Source organism: Paramacrobiotus metropolitanus, unplaced genomic scaffold (genome assembly GCF_019649055.1).
Source record: "Paramacrobiotus metropolitanus isolate TYO unplaced genomic scaffold, Prichtersi_v1.0 Parri_scaffold0000027, whole genome shotgun sequence".
In the NCBI taxonomy this organism is placed as follows: Eukaryota; Metazoa; Tardigrada; class Eutardigrada; order Parachela; family Macrobiotidae; genus Paramacrobiotus; species Paramacrobiotus metropolitanus.
Genome location: NW_026570247.1, coordinates 957,198 through 975,085, shown reverse-complemented (window position 1 = coordinate 975,085; position 17,888 = coordinate 957,198). Strand labels below are relative to the sequence as shown.

General features: G+C 43.2%; 1 protein-coding gene across 1 annotated transcript; it reads left to right on the top strand.

The window, feature by feature from the left end:
• Nucleotides 1-16,142: 16,142 nt before the first annotated feature.
• On the top strand, nucleotides 16,143-17,275 carry LOC129587961 (uncharacterized). The gene is made up of 2 exons (XM_055481941.1): nucleotides 16,143-16,821; nucleotides 17,018-17,275. The coding sequence occupies exons 1-2, from the start codon at nucleotides 16,453-16,455 to the stop codon at nucleotides 17,273-17,275; spliced, it is 627 nt and encodes a 208-aa protein (XP_055337916.1). The 5' UTR covers nucleotides 16,143-16,452.
• The last annotated feature ends 613 nt before the right edge of the window (nucleotides 17,276-17,888 follow it).

The following is a 17,888-nucleotide window of genomic DNA, read 5'->3' as shown; positions in this document are numbered from 1 at the left end:
CGTCGCAAACAGGCGACTTATACGTACTGCATTAGCTACGTACTACGCTACCAGACATATAGACGCTGGAGTAATACGGTTTAAGGCATCTCGCTCTGAGAGAAGTTTAACTTCGGCGGAACAAAATAGACGTTTTGCGGCACGGACAGCTCATTTTGGGATTTTCCGAACCATTCGACAGAACCCCGCAAATTACTTCGACGCGCTTTATTTCAGAGCCTTTTCACCATATCCGGCTTTTTGCTATTACGGTTTCCATTTTTTTGGCTTTTGATTTTATGTATCATTTCTTTTAAAGTTTTTTTGCGCTTCTTACGTTTTTTTTATTTTTGCCTTTTGTAGAAATTTTGGGTTTATACGGCTTCTGGTTTTCTTTTTCTTGGGTTTTCGACAACTCTCGCTAGGATGGAACCCTGTGGCGCCTCAGCCGAGCGCCCAAGGTGCGCCGGGAAGTCATCGTAGACTCATAACAACAAGTGCTTATTGCGGCACTTTTTAAATAACGTGCGCTCGCAAACTATACTGTTTGTTAATTGCAAAAATATTTACAATATTCTTAAATTAAGCGCCACTGCTGTGGCTACGGTATTGCACCATCGTGCATATTACAGCACACGAATAGAACAGAGCGAATGCGTAGACCTCCTGTTAGCACACCGTTAAATTACTGTTTGTTAGTGACGTTAAAACGATACACTGTCAGTCTAGAATGCCGGCAAGAATCACGGATTCTTAGGTTTTCGTGTGTTTATTAGGGTTTAAATCAAATCTTTAAGCCCTTCATACTTTTTGGGTTGTTCTAAGGTTTTCTTAGGTTTCGCAAGAGTTGCTTTTGCTTTCTGGGGTTTTGCTTAATTGATTTCGTGTTTCTCCTTTCGGTCTCTCAGATATTTTGATATAAGATTTATTCTTCAATTTCTTGGCTGTTCTAGTGAGCGCATTAACCCGTTTCGCTGATGGACGAAATGCCACATCGCCGAAACGTCCGCGCGATTAAATGTCCTTGCATCGAATCGGCCACGCGGCGGAATTGCTACCTGCCGACTAAATGTCCCGCGAAGGAATGTCGTAGTGCCATTGCGTTGCACTGAAAACTATACTTGTTCAGTTTTCAGTGGTACGCAATAGAAAATGGCATGATACTTAATTTTGAAAACAGCCTAGTGTGCAGCTGTTTCTTTTTAACTGAATTGGACGACGAATCATGCGCACAGAAGGAATGGGTTGTTATTATAAATATGTAGTGCCTAGCAAACGTGTCTTTCATTTTGCTTGTTACAAGAACAAGCACGTCGAGTCCACCTTCTGCGTTTGTGGAGTGCTTAATTTCCAACCCGGGGTCCGTTTCTTTTGCGGTCTGTAGGCCTTGCTGGAGGATCTCATCCTCTGATTTTTCGCCCCGGATTTTAGCCTTGTCCTGTGTACGAATGTTGTGAATGTCCTTCGGTCGCACATCTTTTCCGGTATTTTGTTTCATAGAAGCAACAATCGAGCTCACGTTGGTTCCCATGCGCAGTATTTCTTTAGCCTTCTCACGATCCGTAACTGACAATCGTCGAACTGAAGGATAATGGGAGTAAACTGCCTCCAACAGTTCATGATTGTGCTCCATAGAGCTTTGCTCGCAATGAATGAAATTTTCTTTCTTGCTGTAGTAGAAAACAAGCCGGGCCGAACAGTTTTTCCGGAAGGTGTTCTGAATTGGGCGAACTTCTGTAGGCTTACGCGTTCCAGTTTTTTTCCCATGTACACATAAAAGTTCCAGACGGAGATATTCCCCTGGCGCGTCCGAGCGGAACTGCGTATTGCCTTTACGAAAGACTTGCTTCGTTCTGGCAGTATATGAATCAAGGAAATCCATCAAACTTCGCGTGTTTGGCCATTCCTGTCCGACCGAAATCCGTTCCACAGGCTCGAAACCAGAAGATCCTGGATTATCCATCGCGACACTCGTGCTGGATGCTGTAGTGGATCAGCGCATATTCACATGCTGCACCAGATTAGTTTCACGGCTTTCTACAGAAATTTTGCCCAGCTTTTCTCTTAACTGAGGAAGGAAAACTGGGACAACTTTTAAAATGCTGAATACGCGGAATACTAGTGTACCAATCAAACTGAAAACTACTACTTTGTCCTGTATGACACCTTCATGCGAGTGAAGCGCACGTATCTAGCCGGCAAACCGTCAGACTTAAAATTTTTTCGAAAAGGTTGGAGAGAGTCGTTTTGCTGCAGTACGTATTTGGGCAAACGGCTTTGCTGGAGTAAAAATTCGGGGGTGCAAGAACTGGCCGGAGCATAAGTATTCAAGAGCGGACGGTTTTTTGTTGGTTCGTTTCTTGTGGGTAATCTTGGATTTTTTTTTACCCAGAGCTGGCTTTTGGCAGCAAACATTTAAATTTGGAAATCGCTATTAATGATTTACGTGGTGTCTGGGGCACCGACCTCGAATTCCGCGTTCTATTTCCGGTCGCGTTATAACTGTAAAAGAAACAATTGCGGCTTGCCTCTGCGTTTCTCATGATCCACGGCCACCCTGAACATATACGGCCGCTGCCCTTTGATTCGTTAGCAAATGCATAATTGCCGAAGCAAGTAATTCACAACTTTTGGGCACGGACTATATCTCTGTCATTCATTCAGCTTGCTATTTTGTTCACTGGACACTGGTGGAAATATCACTCTCTCACCTAGCGATTTTGTTCACTGGGCAGCAGTGGTAGCTCGGTGAAGTTTCAAGGAACCCTTGAAAGTGGGTTGGATCGTTTCCGGCATCGTGCCGAAAATATTCTAGCGGGACGAATTTGAAACAAAAACCATAAGAACCAGTTTTACATCCCAGGTCGACCTGTTGGCAGTGTCAGGTTTTAAAAAAATTGTTTGGTTATTGAGATTTCAGAACTATGGGGCGGCCGCGCGTGGTATGGTTCTTGCATTTAATATCATCATACACATATCATAAAAAATTGTTATAAACTGAATAATTTTCTTTTAGCTGGATTTTATATGCTTTTTGAAAAATAATAACTTATATTACAAAATAATTACTATGACTTTGCTCGTAGGTTGGTCAAACCTACAGTACGGGTCAGTACTTCGATCATCCACGTATTATGATTATCCGATAGCACTGAGTTTTCACAAAGCTAGTTTTTATCCCTTTTATGTACTCAACTTTTTTTCTCTTTGTCTAAGACACAATATGTGTTATGATAATCGCCATTCTAATCACCGCTTCACCCTGTAAGCAACATTGCACGCCATGGAGGCAGCCCCAACACACACAGCACCTTCCCGAGGTCGCGAACGGCCAGATCACGAAAAAATAAACCTGCCCCTCACACAAATGCACAATCCAAAAATTAAGCAACTCTCTCGCAAGTTTTTGTGCTTTTAAAATTTGATTAGTCAACGTAAAAGATGAGAAAATAAAGATCAATGCACTGACCCCCGTACAGTGGGTTTGACCAACCTACGAGTGAAGTCGTGCATTGTTGGTTCATCATTTTAAATGAAACGATTGAAAAATGAGAAAAACATGATTGAGCATTATTAAACTATATTCAAATTTTAAAATAAAAATGGGAAACTTTTCTACAAAATTGTGCATGAATGCTAGCAGTATTATTACGCATAAAAGCAATTTGGAGTGCCTGTATAAACGCCGTGCACATCGGCACATATGCTTTCGTTTGGGTCTAACTGACGGACGTTTTTTATTAACACTAGTGCCTACAACCTTTACTAGCAAAAGTCGTAAAAATAACATCATGAGCCGAAAAGTCAATAAATTCGAACAAAGGTTTTACGCAATCAATATTTTCGCGGAAATCTGTGCTACCACTTTATGTGGGTTCATCACGGCCTTATCGTCCAGCCCCCCTGGGAGGCGCCGTAAGGCCTCTCAAGGCCAGCGAAGGAAGAACGGGATGTCGAATTGCCGTACTGCACCGGACCCAGTAACACCGGACATCTAGGAGATGTTACGTTACTCTTTCGGGTTGTTACACTGTACGACAAAGGATACGTCCTGAGCTTGTTCCCGCCGCACGTGGATTGATGAAGCTGTGAAAGAAAAATGAAACCGATAATGAACGGGTGCGTTAGGCTTGCTGACGGAACTGGTTTTAACCGTATCACTGTAACAAAGTTTACAGGCTTTGCTACTACAGGAACAGATGCGGAAACGATTTGAAAAGGTTTTGTTTTCAACTGTATATCTTATTATTGCTTCTTATAATACCGTCCAATTTTGCGAGACAGCATCGCTTTGCTTCTCAAAAGGAACTACGACAGAGAATCATCAACCGAACCGGCTGGATGAAACAACCGTTAGCGCCCTTTATTTTCCATCTATTATTCCGTTAAAATTAGAGGATCGGCAGACAGAAGAACACAAACCCAGCGCAGACAGAATCGCTATGACCTTTTGAACGCTGTCGCAATTATCACTCGGACTATGTACCTCTACTCGTCTAAAGGGGTATCTAGACAGGTGCGTCAGTTATAATGCAGGGGGTTAATCAACGTATAGCTTCGTACAGCTCCCTTGTCTTGCACTCTTTATGTCGACTTCGTGTTACTTGCTATCATTTTTTATTAATATCCAACGGGGAGCAGGTATCCGATTTTCGTTTAGGGTGACATGTTAGCATGAGGTTTTAAACCGGGCCAAACAGTAGATGCACAGCCATACAGACAGAAAAAAAGAGATTAATCAAAATTGACACGGTTAAAGTCACGCTTATAAGCGGCAATAGTACGAGTATCGAACAAACCAGAAAAATTAAGATTAAACAAAAATGTCGTAAAAAAATTATTATGGTGCGGTTTCCTTTACGGAGGTTGTACGGTGTTTGGATTCCACGATCACGATGATGCACTGCGCTACATGGAATCTTTCTGGATGTTTTATCTCGTACAAGCATATTGCTTCTTTTTGCTTCCATCTCGTGCAACAATTTCCGATTTAGAAATGGCCAATTTTTGCTTGATTTTAATTATCAACAACTGTTAAAAACTGTTAAAAATGCGCTGTTAAAAACTGGTCATGAAAAAATAAACTGTTTATGACCAAATGCAAGGAGCAGCAAGTATGAACTGCTTGAAAATAAACCTGCAAGTTTAAAAGGAAATAGATGCTTATAATTTTTGTTTGACTGAAATCGAAGTAGTGTAGCAGATGCCTACAGAAGTGTGGTGTATGTCTAGAGAAGTAGTGTCTAAAGAAGCAGTGCGTATATCCGGCGGAAGAGGCCTTCCAGTACTGTAATTAGCGTTCCGCTTGGTTTACAGTAAATTAAACCCTTGTCGGTGTATAGCGGAAGACACTACGTCACCACTTTCCTCGCTGTATAGTTAACCCGTTGACGGGCATTGGCGTTCTGGAGGCGACAAGGTGTCTGGGATTTTTTTCCGAACAATTGCTAACAGTTATTCGTTATCCCATAACGTAATAAGCAATAAGGGACTTTAAAGCAGTAACAAAAACATTATTCGGACTTGTGTCTCAAGTTATTTAAAAACTACAGGTGCGCAAAAATCGCATATTTCCACTTGTTTAAGCTCGTTGAGGCCTTGGTCAATAACTTTCTAGTTGATGATTCGATAAATTTGAAATAAATCAGCAATGTACAATTGATAATGCTTTATTTAGAAATGTCCACCATGGTATCTGAAAGTCAAAGATTACAAGGCCATTATCCGTCAAAAACACATGTTGCTTGCTAAACGCTATTGCGCATGAAGGGTTTCGAATACACGGGCGGGTGCACTTTCGACAGATTCTTTTTGTTACATAAGCGGAATAAGTTAGTGTCGGTTCAGACGCAAAATACAATATGTACCACACGGTTCCATTTACCGGAAGCTGGCGAAAAACGCTGTTCCTAATCAACAACCCGGGCGGTCGGCTTCCGGAAAACAGAACATTTAGGGAAATCGTCCTGACTGTAATTCTACCGCCAGTGCAATAACACTGTGAAATGGCGGCACAGTACCGTGCGCTTTAATTGCCGCGTCTGTACACATCGATGTATCGCTTGGGCAATCTAAGGGAGAGCGCTGCGCAGCTTTGAAGAAACATGTGTTCTAAGTTTTTATCAGTTTCGGGCGGTTGCAAACTACAGTACGTAAATAGTAAATACACAAAGAAGCGGGCACATTGATAATGTTGACCTTAACGGCAGCATTAGTAGTTATTTCCGACCGCTAGCGCTTACGCGTTCCAAAAAGTGTTAGTGACCACTGATGTCTGATTTGGCGCTAACGATCACTGCAGCTGGACCTTCCGCGCGGCTTTTTATGCACTGGCACCTACGGTCACACCCGGGAAACGTAAAGCGCGTACAATGCGGCCAGTATAAAAGCGACAAAAATGAAATGTCAAACTTCGAAAACAATGCTTCGTGCAGTCTTATATGAGAGTATACTGAAAGTTCTGGGAAGAAACATCGTCAGCATTGTCTATTTTCAGTATTCTATTTGTAGCAGTGGTCAAAACACGCGGAAACGAGTTTTAGACGATTTTAATTTTTTGCTGACCAGTGGTCAGTTTGTTGACCACTTCTATACTTTTGTTTTAAAGTACTTTTTTTGTGCTATTTAATGAAGTTATTGGTTTTACGAAGTTCCTGTTCGCCTAGTTATTACAGAATTAAACGCTTTTGTGCTGTAGACCGTCCAATGGGCATTGGCGTTTAGCAGGCGATATAGTCACCACCGCTGACCTATGGTCAGTACAAGCTCACAAAAAATTCCCTTTCTTAGTAGAATTTTTTCATCGGGAAATCCCGATTTTCAGTAGGATACTCGCGCTCCTTTACCGCCCGCTGGAGGGTTAAAGATTAAACAGTCGCTCCCTCTCACACTCAGAATTCCTAACCCATGGTGTGCAGTCCAGTGTACGACAGTCAAGCTTAGTCGCAAAATGGACTACGTCACATTCTTACATGGAAGACTGGGTTTGAGAGCGCGCGGCAGCTTACTTGATCGTCAACAATTTTAAAGTAATCCCCACGGCCCATCCCTTATTAGAAAGGATGCGCAGAGTCAAAACGCGGACTTACATCTGGCATCTGCGACTTACATCGAAGCAAGAAATAGGCGTACCAAGTCCCAATTGGCTGGGCTTCGATGTAAGTCGCTTTTTGCTCGATGTCTGTCGGTGGGCGTCGACGAAAACCGTTACGAACATGGGCGTACCTTGTAACGGGTCTAAGCGACGCCCAAGTACTTACAAACTTCGCGTTTCCGCGATTTTTATTGGTGGGTCAGCATTCTGAGTTAGATCGAGGCTGCCCACCGCCAATAGCAAAATTCAAAACCACGTGATCGTTTCTCCATACTTTGGGCTGACAGCGACGGTTAAACAGTAAAACGACAGGATTTTAGGTCTTTTTTTAAGTTTTTTAAGTTCTTGCCTTCTAGTTTGTTGTTGAAATCAGAAATATGAAACTGATATGCATCTATAGTGCAGGGAAGCCTGTGTTCTGGGAATCCAGATTTGACTGTGCAGTATCAGTGTTTGGGCAGGTGCGCCTCTGTTTACTGATTGTTTGTTTTCTGATTATCTTTTAATTTAATTTTAAATTCCATTGGACAAGACTAGCGTACTACAAACTGAATCGGAGCTGGCCAAAAGGTTCACGAATCCTTGTGGCTGTCTCTAACGATTTGTGGTATACTTGTCGTGAATAGCTGCCGTCGTATCGCAGGGAACCCTGCTCGCTGGCTACCCAGCTGTTGGTGCTGTTTACTGGTTTACAGTTTACTGCGTACTGTGTTTGAGCCCTTAACCTGATTTTATACCCGACTACAATTTATACTGCTGGACAGCCTTCCATGGTAAGCCAGAATTTATTTTCATTATCATGTCAATTCAGCAAAGTATGTCGGTTATGAGCTGGAATGATTTATTTTGTTCGAATAACCTCATTTTTGATGTTTTGTCTGTATTTAAGACAGCAAATTGTATACTTTGCTTAACCGCGTGGCGGGTTCCCGCTTTGTTCTGGCTACCCAGAAATATGGTTTACTGTATTTCTTTCATTTATTTTGGCTTAAAATAATAGTGCGTAGATGTGCCCAATCCACCTTATTTTCGTATTTTCCAACAGATTATATGGCATTATATGGCATTAACTTTTAAAATGACGTGATGATACAATTTTACGAATTTAGTAGCATAATGTCAGCACGCATAATGTCAGTCTGTATGTCCTAACTGTTGTGCGCATGCGGTCGCGTTTAGCCCGCACATACATACATGCAAGACGTGTAAACGGGCGCGGTTTTGCGTTCGATGTCTGTATGTCAAAGGTGAAAAACCTTGTAAGTAAGTCCGCGTTTGAACTTTGCGCATTTAATATATTATCTCCACCAAAGGCACCCAGACAAACGACAGCGTGCTACATCGCCTCCTCTCGATGACATGCATATTCATAATGCCACGAATTAGCTACGAGATATTCTGCCAACGACCACACTGCGGCAAAATACAAAAACGCTAATGCAACGCATACTGGGGCAAAATAGCAGAAGGCTATTTAGCCGCCCGTACTGGGGCAAAATAGCTAACGGCTATTTGAACTCAGTGTGGGGCAAAATAGCAGAAGGCTATTTTGCCTCGCATACTGGGGCAAAATAGCCAAAAGCTATTGTGCCACAAAGACTGGGGTAAAATAGCCACTTCGGCTATTTTACCCCAGTATTCTGCAGTGTGGCAAATAGCCGCCCGTACTGGGGCAAAATAGCTAACGGCTATTTGAACTCAGTGTGGGGCAAAATAGCAGAAGGCTATTTTGCCTCGCATACTGGGGCAAAATAGCCAAAAGCTATTGTGCCACAAAGACTGGGGTAAAATAGCCACTTCGATTTATGTGACATACAAGTTGCAACCCGAAGCCCCTAATATATAGTGCAGTCACTCCAATAAAACTTGGTCTTGGACTGCACTCTTCCTTCGTTTGCCTCTCAGCAGAACTTTTCAATTGATATATCAAAAGATAGAGAATTAATTTTCAAACTTTTTGGTATATAGCAAGTGGAAATTTATGGCAAATGAAGAAAGTTATGGCTGTTTTGGTTTCTCGTAAACAAAGCATAGGCCCGTGCGAAGAGGCCTTGCCTGCATCCTATGCTAAGTCTTTGAGAAACTAAAACAGCCATAACTTTCTTGATTTGCCATAGGTTTACACTTGCTAAATACTAAAAAGTTTGAAAATTAATTCTCTATCTTTTGATATGTCGGTTTTGAAGTTCTGTTGAGAAGTAAACGAAAGACGAGCGTTTATCCACTGGCAGTTCGATCAGTTTCGTGTATGTACTATGTAACGCGTTCTTCCCTCATTGTTCCCATACGACATGAAGGCATTGTTCCCATACGAGGGAAGAACGCATGAAGGCATTGTTCCCATACGAGGGAAGAACGCGTGTACTACGCGGTACTACGTATGCATGCTAGGGGGTGGAGTTACATACTTGCGCGTAAGGCTCTTACTAGCAACGACCGCGGCGCGTAACCGCCTTTACTCTTGTGGTTGTTTACTCTCGCGTGGTAACGTGCGCTTCTAACTTTCGCGCGATTGCGTTATATCTTTTAGTTTCGCTTGGTTACGTTACGCCGCTAATTCTCGCTTGCTATCGTTACGCCGCACACCATTTTACGATTACGTCACAACGCTTGCTCTCCTGTGGTTACGTTACACCGAATGCACTCGCATGCTCACGGTGCGCCGACTACTCTCGCGTGGTTACTACACATTCATACTCTCCTGTTCCCAAGTTACGCCGCTTACTCTCTTGTGGTTACTTTGCGCCGCTTACTCTCACGTGCTTGCATTACGCCGCTCACTCGTGTGGTTACGTTACGCCGCTTACTCTCTTGTGGTTACTTTGCGCAGCTCACTCTCTTGTGGTCATGTTACGCCGCTCAGTTTCTTGTTGTTACTTTGCGCCGCTGACTCCCTTGCGGTTACTTTGTTTCGCACACTTTCTTGTGGTTACTTTGCTCCACGCACTCTCTTGTGGTTACGTGACGCTGCTCATTTTCTTGTGGTTACGTTACGCCTCTCACTAACTTGTGGTTGCATTGCGCCACTCACTCTTCTGCGGTTACGTTACGCCGATTACTCTTTTGTGGTTACTTTGCTCTGCTAACTCTCTTTTGGTTACGTTACGCTTAGCTTCTTGTAGTTACTTTTTGCGCTGATAACTCTTGTGGTTACGTTACGACGCTCAACTTCTTGTGGTTACTATACTAAACCTACTTGCCTGTGCTCACGTTACGCCGCTTACTCTCTTGTGGTTACTTGCGCCGCTTACTCTCTTGTGGTTGCTTGCGCAGCTTACTATCTTGTGGTTGCGTTACATCGCTTACTCTCGAGTGCCTACGTAAAGCCGCTCACTCTCTTGTGGTTACATTACGCCGCTCACTCGTGTGGTTACGTTACGACGCTTGCTCTCTTGTGGTTACTTTGCGCAGCTCACTCTCTTGTGGTTATGTTACGCCGCTCAATTTCTTGGTGTTACTTTGCGCCGCTGACTCCCTTGTGGTTTCTTTGCTCCGCGCACTCTCTTGTGGTTACGTGACGCTGCTCACTTTCTGTGGTTGCGTTACGCCGCTCATTCTCCTGCGGTTACGTTACGGCGATTACTCTCTGGTGGTTGTTTTGTGCCGCTCACTCTCTTGTGGTTACGTTACGACGCTCAACTTCTTGGAGTTACTTTGCGCTGATAACTCACTTTTGGTTACTTTGCGCTGGAATCTCTTTTGTAATTACGTTGCGCCGCTCAATTTCTTGTGGTTACTATACACCGCTTACTTGCCTGTGCTCACGTAACGCCGCTTGCTCTTTTGTGGTTACCTTATGCCGCTCACTTTCTTGTGGCTACGTCATGCCGCTACTTTCTTGTGGTTACGTTATGCCGCTTGCTCTGACGTGTTTACATTATCCCGCCCACTCTCTGTTGGTTACGTTATTCCGCTTGCTCTGACGTGTTTACGTTATCCCGCCCACTCTCTGTTGGTTACGTTACGCCGCTAACTTTTTTGTGGTTACATTCCACAGCTAGCCCTCTTGAGGTTACGTTACGCCGCCTACCCTCTTGTGGTTTCGTTGCGCGGCTTATGCACCTGTGGTTACGTTAAGCCGCTTGATCTGACGGGGTACATTATGCCGCCCACTCAATTGAGTTTATTTTACGCTGCCAACTCACTTGTGGTTAAGTTGTGTCGCCCACTCTCATTTAATTACGTTACGCCGCTTAATTTTTCGTGGTTACATTTCGCAGCTGGCTTTCTTGTGGTTACGTTACGCCGCTTACTCTCTTGTGGATAAGTTGCGCCGCTCTTGCACTTGCGGCTACGTTGCGCCATTAACATTTTTGCGGTTACGTTATGCCGCCCGTTCGTTATGCGGTGGTAACGTTACGCTGCAAACTCATTTGTGGTAAGGTTTTGTCGTTTGCACTGACGTGGTTACGTTATGCCGCCCACTCTCTTGTTGCTTTAAAATAGCTTGGTGAGCTGGTTTATTTTGGCAAATTTTGGTTGGGTTCATTCGATTCATTAACTTTTCGGTTGGGTTCAGTTGGTTCAAATATAGTTTTGGTCGGGTTCAGTCGGTTCACTTATTTTGTTGGTTGCGTTCAGTTGGTTCAGTAAGGTTTTAGTGGGGATCAGTGGGTTCAGTAAGGTTTTAGTTGGATTACAGTCTGTTCACTGAAGATTAGGTTGGGTTCGGCTAATTCAGAGAGGTTTTAAGTGGATTCAGTGGGTTCACTAACTTTTCGGTTGGGTTCAGGTGGTTCACTAAGGTTTTGGTTGGGTTCAGCCAGTTCAATCTGTTTAGTAAGTGTGTTCAGCAGGTTCACTATAGTTTGTGAGTTTGTTCAGTTGATTCACTTCGTTTAGTAAGTATTTTGGTTTTGACCAATGAGAACGATTTGGAGGCGGTCGCGTTCCTCCATCAGCCGCTTAATAGATTAGACAAGCACAGCGCGCGGCGCTTAAGCGCCGCGCTGCAGTGCAAAGTCTGTTTCTGTCAGCTGCGTCTTTTAGCTAAATAATTCGAAGTAAAAATGTTTTCTAAAATTTAGATAAACCTGAAGGATGTTTGCCGGGGCAAGTGTACACAAAAAGGCTTCAACAGCGTAAGAATAAAAAAGTAGATTTCGCAATTGTACCTTTAACCTGCAAAAGCCTAAAAGGTTTCATCCGGCACACGCACCTTTCAGTTTCAAAGCCGAAAAGGTTACATCCGGCACGCTCACCTTTCAGTTAAAAAGCCAAGAAGGTTTCATCCGATGCACGCACCTTTCCGTTTCAAAGCCTAAAAGGTTACATCTGGCACACGCACCTTTCAGTTACACAGTTTACAGGGTTTCAACCGGCACACGCACTTTCCAGTTAAAAAGCCTAAAAGGTTACATCCGGCACACTCACCTTTTAGTTACAAAGCCTAAAAGGTTTCATCTGGCACACGCACCTTTCAGTTACACAGTTTACAGCGTGTCTTTCGGCATCTGGTTCATCGGATGACGTCAAAAAGTCTAAAAGGCTTTACAGCGCGCGGTAGTTCTGGTTGTTCTGATTGATCTGGTAGTTTTGGGTTTTTTGGTAATTCTGGTTTATGTAGCTAATCTGTCTGCTCTGGCTGATCTAGCTAAACTGGTAGTTCTGGCTGGTCTGGTTGATCTAGTAGTTCTAGTACAAAAACTGAAAAAGTGGACCCCGCACACGCACTTCTCGGTTACAGTAGACAAAAGGGTGGACCCTGCACACGCACCTTTGGGTTACAGAACTCTCAAAAAAGGGAAAGGCGAAAACAGACGGGATTGGAAAGTGATGGAAAGATTTTGCGCTGCCGGAAGATTGTTGCCGTTGGTGCGTGCCGCCGTGGTGACAAAGAAAAAAATATGCGGCGGTCATTGTGGTAACATAGAAAATAGAGCCACCGCATTCAACTCCATATTTTTTGCACCATTCTCTTATTACATCCGAAATTTTCGCAGTCAACGTATCAGTTATCAGAATTATTTATCCGTCGATGCAAGGTGCACAGAAAAACAGGGGCTTTGACTCTTTGAACAGATTTGTGCACGGAGTTTAACTGCGTTAGCGGGGTTCGGAAACGGTTTTTGGCTGTTCGTACGCATGTTTCTTTTCTTTTTGAATCTTTGAAGTTTTTCCTATCCTTTATTTTAAGGTGTTGGCAACATAGTGGCAAAGCGAAGCGCCAAGTCGGTCATTTCACGATTATTACTTAAAGAAAATAGCCCGCTACGTGGTGTCAAAAATCATGTACAGATACATACATTAAAACTTCCGCTTTCGCGCACTTCGAATGACTTTTCTGCAATACGTTATGAGATTCTAGCGCTAAACGATTTTTATACGTTAACCATTTTCGCGCGCAACATCCAGTTGCTTAGACATGGCGAATTCAAATGGCGAAACGTTTGAACGCAGTGTTGTGTACCTGATTTTATTACGAATTCAAAAATTTTAAAAATTCATTGTAATATTATGGGAAAGTACTATGAGCCTGAAACTGGTTTTTTTTCGATTTTATGGCCGATTTTTTCGATTTTTCGGTTCACAACACTACGTTCAAACTTTTTGCCCAATAAATTTTTAGTTCGCCATGTCTCAGCAACCGGATTTTGCGCGCGTAAACGTTTTTTGGGACAACGTACAGAACTCATTTTGCATGAGAATGACATAAAGTCGTACTAAATAGCCATTCAAAGTGGGCGAAAGTGAAAGTTTTAGTGTATGAAAACCATTTTTGACACTTTCTAGTGGCATCTACAGGGCAATTTTCTTTAAATGATAAAATTTTATGCCGATGCCATTTCACAATAAACTTTACAAAAAGCATTATGCGTTACTTTATTAGAATATTGTTTTAAAAAGCAACGCTTTTCGCCACGTATTGATTATTAATTCATATGATGATTGATAATTGATTCATAGCAGTGTTATAGCGCCACACTTCATAAATCAAAATTAATGTTAGTAAATCGATCACAACAAATTATTGAAAAATTCTCAAGACAATAAAGTAAAAATCGTAGCGCAATCAGCCTGAGCAGCAAAGAGAGCTTCTTGCTAGTGGAATCAGCTTACCGTCCATGAGAATCGACCAACTTCTAAAAAATAGAATTAATAATTCAATTAAAAAAATGAATTTCCAGCGGGGAAAAAATAATTTCGATAATTCGGAAAGAAAAATCGTGATTGGCTGGTTCCAGTTAGCTGCTGGACCAATCACATCACTAGAATCACATTTGAATCTACCATGGCAATTTTGCTTGTCCAAAAGGTCTGAGTTCTGCAGAACAAACTTTTCAAAGTTGGCTGTGGGAACTAAGTTGGGAAAACTATTATCTTCGTTTTCGTACTAGAGTCATCTCTATCAACCAAGTCTGCACGAGCTGGCTTATCGATTTGTAAGTTGCTTTTGAGTGCAGTGTACTAGGTGAACGATCGTACTGGTACCAACACAGGGCGAGCGAAGCGACGGCTGTCATAACTTTGATTTTAATTCCGTTACCGCAGCATTCAAACACTCCACAGACTTTGCGCCCAGAAAATTACATTTCCCCGAATGAAAAAGAACAGCAGTACATGCGGATAAACGAATAGGCAAACCAGTAAATAATTCAGGAGTATAGGATAATTGCAGGCGATTACTAATACTTTCCAGATTTAACTTCTGACCAAAGTTAAAGGAACCAATTACATTAACAATACGATAATTTGTAACCATACAGCGATAACCATACTGACGTAATACACTAGTAAAATACTGCAACAGAGCGCAGGACTCCCGTCTAGATGTGCCGCCGTTGACTGTAATCCGGCCATTAGCATATAGTTGACAGTGACCTTTAATGGGATGCAGTGTCCGGAGGAGTAAACCGGAAAATCTATGCGGTAGGTACTGGGCCATCGACAGTGTCTTCTCCAACTGAGCGAGGTCCAAGATGCAGTTTAGCTCCGCAGTCGCCACAACATTGGTCACCTTGACAGTCTGTTAATACGAGTACCATTGCTACTACGTATATGCAAAAATCAACTGGTACAATTGACTAACGATTCGTAAGGATTTTTACGGTACAAATACTCTTACCGATCCAGTGGACGGTTCCGCATTCGCATTCATCTTGGTTCAGCTCTTTCTTGGTATCCGGTCGCTCTCTCATGCAAGTCGTGCAGGTCTTCTGGTTCAGGTACCCCTCCAACCATCTGGCGTAGGCAACAGGCTTACTCCACTTGTCCGGACGTTCACTGGACAGCTGGCAAAACGGTGGACACTTCAAATCGTCCAGGTTGAGAACGGTCGCTGGCTTTAGAATGCTGGCTAGGACGGCACACTTGTCTGCACCCTTTGCATAAAACTGCACATCGTACTGACGCTCGCCCTTACAATGAGGAAGACCACAATCGTGTTCGTCACCGAAATCGTCAAACATAACAGAGTACCAGGTATCGATCGTATTACGCAGGCTGCGGATATTTTCTGACAATTGCATGCCAAATATAACACCCTTGTTCACATTACGTAATCCATATTCTTCAACAATGTATTTCTTAGATGGATGAAAAACTGTCGCAAACATACTTTTGCCTTTCTCAGGGCAAATAATAGCAAAATGCTTAAACACTTTAACATTTTGAATTTCGACAAATTTAGCATCTACAACGCAATGAACAGCCATTTTGACAGCACTCTAATAAGACAAGTGAACATCAAATCCAAATGTGGCAACTGATTTTGCTGTAGCTCGTATCTGAGGTGTATTGGCAGTGCTCCTGTGGCTAAAATACACAATGGTGAAGCTAGCCGACGCAGTGGCTAACATACGCAATGGTGTAGCTAACCGACGCAGTGGCTAACGTACACACTGCAGTGGCTAACGTACGCACTGCAGTGGCTAACTTACACAGTGCTAGCCTAACAATTTGGTGGATGAGCTTTAACCACTTATCAGTATAAAATCAGTCTACAGCCAGAGCCCTGAAAAACAGTTTTCAGTTTTGTTTCCCTTTTCTGATCTAACTTTGAAAATCGCTGGTGACCTTTTGTTTTAACAACATTTTTCAATAATGGAATTTCTTGCTGATATCCCGTCGACCTCGACCCCGGCCCGAAAGAATCCTAAGCGCAAGATCACCATGAAGATCTCCAAGGACCGGACGCAACTGGAACCTATCAAGTACCAAAAGAAATCCGACATCGCCAGCACCAGCAACAGCGCCTCCGTTCTTACCGGCAAGCATGCCCGCTACGCCTTTACTGAACAGGGACTGCCCGTCTACAAAATCGGGTTCGACAAGTTTGCCCTGGTTCGCTGGTTGGAGGGAGGGACGAAGTGGTCCTAGCCGAATTCAAAGAGCAGCCGGACGGAACCTTTAAGCCTGTGGATGCCAACAAGTACATCGCCATGACCATAAACAACTTTTTGCGCCTCTGTGGATTAATGCTGACTGGTAAAGCCGACCTGGTCTCATCGTGCCCGCCGTTGTTCGATAACGGAAAACTATCACCACACTACTGCCTGGACGACAACTTGTACTTCCAGTGGAGCCGCTACAACAACATGGACCTGGCCACTGTACGCCGCTTTAACCTGACACCTAATAAAGATTTGTATCCAACCAAGGTCGGTATTTCTTTCGGTCGGAAGGCCTACGAAGGACTCAAGGAACTGGTGGTGGACTTCACGCTGCTGAAGGAGATCCGGGACACCAACGAAGCTCACGATGTCGCCGCGGATCCCAAGCCTGGGCTGGCTTCCGTTTCGTTAAAACAGGTTAGTTGAATACGTACAATTATTTTAATTTTACTTGCTACAATTTACAACGTCATTTTTTGACTGTCGGTTTTTAGCAATGTGTAATTTTTGCGTTGCGTGTTTTTTACAACATGTAATTTTTGAGCTGTCAATTTTTGCACTTTGTTATTTTTTGAACCGTCAGATTTTTACAATTGTCCCATTTATTTGTTAGGAATTGGCTGAAATTATGTTCCGCAATATTCGTGAGCACCGTGAGAACGCGACTGGCCGTACGCCGATGCGTGGAATCGCTACGGATGAAGAATGGAACACTGCCGAGAAGGACGTTTTGGAAAAGAAGCGGATTCATGGTGTTTTGTTGTTGCTTAATCAGCTTGATGTGGGTCAGTGTATTGATTTAGATGTCGATGGCTGCTTGGCACAGTTCCGTAAGGAAGTGCGTGCCCAGTTGGATAAAATGATGATGTAACGCGTAACGCTGCATGCCGTAATTACTGGTTATTTATTTCATGTTAATGCACGAACAATCTGTTTTTCTAGAAATTTGCTATTGCAAATTTCTGTATTAAGCTGGAAATGATGATTAACAGTTCGGCAAACCATCTTGTCATTGCTCGCCTTATTATCAGTAAACATTTTAAAAATTGAGCCAAATGGCTGACCACTGCACCTCTGTAAAATAAAAAACATACAGTACTGTCCACACACAGTAGAAAATTCAGACTGCAACACTTGGCCTTGGGTCACTAGTCTAACACTACCAGAAAATCTTTGCCTGAGTGCGTTGCTGTAGTACGCCGGTAATTTCCCATTCGAGTCGAAAAATTCAATGACACTGGCTTGGTCCTGGTATATGGCCACCCAATGTTCTCCCGGCTGCTTTGCTGGGTCCGTATTGACGATACATGATGCAAGATAGGGCTGTAGATCCATTGGTACTTCATCGGCAGCGAACACACCACGGAATGTCGAGGTAGTAATAGAGTTAGCCCGCATGGCCGCCGATAACTGTTCCGAGTTCATGTTGAGAAGTCCGCAATCAGTTGACGATGCTGGTTAAACTCAATGATGCTATCAAATAC

Coding starts and splice junctions, on each gene's coding strand:
- LOC129587961 (XM_055481941.1), top strand. CDS start 16,453: ATGACCATAAACAACTTTTTGCGCCTCTGTGGATTAATGCTGACTGGT. Junction 16,822..17,017: donor CTTCCGTTTCGTTAAAACAG/GTTAGTTGAATA, acceptor TTTATTTGTTAG/GAATTGGCTGAAATTATGTT.